This window comes from Rhinopithecus bieti, unplaced genomic scaffold, assembly GCF_001698545.2.
Source record: "Rhinopithecus bieti isolate Rb0 unplaced genomic scaffold, ASM169854v2 repeat_11571, whole genome shotgun sequence".
In the NCBI taxonomy this organism is placed as follows: Eukaryota; Metazoa; Chordata; class Mammalia; order Primates; family Cercopithecidae; genus Rhinopithecus; species Rhinopithecus bieti.
Genome location: NW_016833978.1, coordinates 1 through 1745, shown reverse-complemented (window position 1 = coordinate 1745; position 1745 = coordinate 1). Strand labels below are relative to the sequence as shown.

Below are 1745 nucleotides of genomic sequence, written 5' to 3'. Positions count from 1 at the left end.
AAAAAAAAAAGAAAGAAAAAGAAAAAAGAAAAAAGAAAAAAAAGAAAAGAAAAAAAAATCCTTAATCATTTTTGAACAAGGGGCTTCATATTTACGTCCTGCACTGAGCCCCACAGCTATTCTCTTGACCGGCCCTGTTAGGGCGACGGTGTTGGGACTAAGTGTCCTCCCTGCCGGCCCCATCCCCCCTTTCCCTCCCTAACAGCCCCTCCTCCCAGCCTCTCAGCAGCCCCAGTCCTGCCTGCCCTCCCACCATACAGCCTCCCACCCACCGACAGCTGGGGGAGTTCTGGGGATGCACCTAACACCCCTTTGAGGCCCGGCTCCAGCTGCACTGGAGGCGTCTGCCCGGCCCAGCCCCAAACCAGCACTCTCCTTACCCCACTGGGCACCCCCAGTCGCTGCTTTGGTTGCCTGGCTGATCCCTGAGATGCTGGAGAAGGAGGGAGGCTGGGCCCTGCCCTATGGCCTATGGCAGTAAAGGCCCAGGCCCAGAATCCCTGCGGACAGCAACCCTCCGCCCGAGACTCTGCCGGATTGCCCCCAGAGGTGAGCAAAGAGGCAAAGACAACTGTTCCATCTTTATTAGAAAAGCAACCAAAAAAAGTGAGGGGCGAGCCTGGCCCTAAAGGACCCCTCCACTGTGACACAGGCACAGCCGGCTCATCCCGGCGTCGAGGGGTGGACATGGCCAGCTGGGTGTGGGCAGATTTACAAAGTCAACATTTCATAGAAAAGGATGCCGCCTGGTGTGCAGATGGCGACCAATCCACCTTCACATGGCTAAGGTGGGCCCCTCCTCCTCTGGGCTCCCACGTGGTGTGCACAGCCCTGACCTGGGTACAGGGAGGATGCCATGAGGAGGTGGACTAGGCAGGCCTGGGGGCTGTGCGGGGAGTAGCATCCCATGTGGGCCTCTGGCCCTGCCCAGGGTCCAGGCTGAGGGGGCATTCAAGGGCATCCCAGGCCTGGCCGGTCTCCTGGGGCATGGCGGTGGGGCTGCAGGGGCCCCTCAAATGTCCATGTAGTCATCGTCCTCGTCTGTCTCGCTCTCCAGCGAGGACTCCTGGCTGGATGTCTCCAGGACCTCCAGGGCCAGCTGGCACAGGCTTTCCTTCCTCACGTTGGCAGCAGACTGGGCAGAAAGGATGGCTGACTGCAGAGAGGGCCGAGCGGGGCACTAGTCAGGGATGGTTGGGCTCTGCCCCAAACCCCTCTGCCACCTTCACCCTTGCCCCAGGCTCCCAATTCACCCTTACCCCTGCCCCAGGCCCCATTGCCATCCTCATCTATACCCCTAGGCCCTCCTGCCACCCCCACCCCCGCCCTAGGTCCCCTTGTAACCTGTGCCGCCCACCCACACACGTGGCTCCGGCCCAATCCCTGAGGTCACCTTCAGCTTCTGCTTGGTCTCCTCCGAGATGCTGCCTTTGGGGGAGAGCAGGGTTGGGGTGGGTGGCGTAACGGTGATCTCAGGGGGGAACTTGGTGGCGGCGGAGGGGATGACCAGCTTTGGCATGTTGGGCAGGGGGCGGGACTTAGCCCGGCTGGGCTCTGCCTTGCCTGGGTGACCCTCTGGTGGCTGGCCACTCCCACCGCTGGGGGCCTTGGAGCTGGCGGCTGTTGGGGGAGAGCTCAGGGACTGAGTCTCACTCGCAGCCTCCTGAGCCTCCCCTTCCCTTCTCGGCTCAGGCCTCAGTTTCCCCTCTGGAAGACAAAGGGACCAAGAGCACCTCCTGCCTGCT

At 61.4% G+C, this 1745-nt stretch overlaps 1 protein-coding gene across 1 annotated transcript; it reads right to left on the bottom strand.

Moving 5' to 3' along the window:
* Positions 1–569: 569 nt before the first annotated feature.
* On the bottom strand, positions 570–1739 carry LOC108524636 (calcineurin-binding protein cabin-1-like). The gene is made up of 2 exons (XM_017865714.1): positions 1394–1739; positions 570–1156 (listed from the first exon to the last, which is right to left on the bottom strand). The coding sequence occupies exons 1-2, from the start codon at positions 1517–1519 to the stop codon at positions 1013–1015; spliced, it is 270 nt and encodes an 89-aa protein (XP_017721203.1). The 5' UTR covers positions 1520–1739; the 3' UTR covers positions 570–1012.
* Positions 1740–1745: the final 6 nt, after the last annotated feature.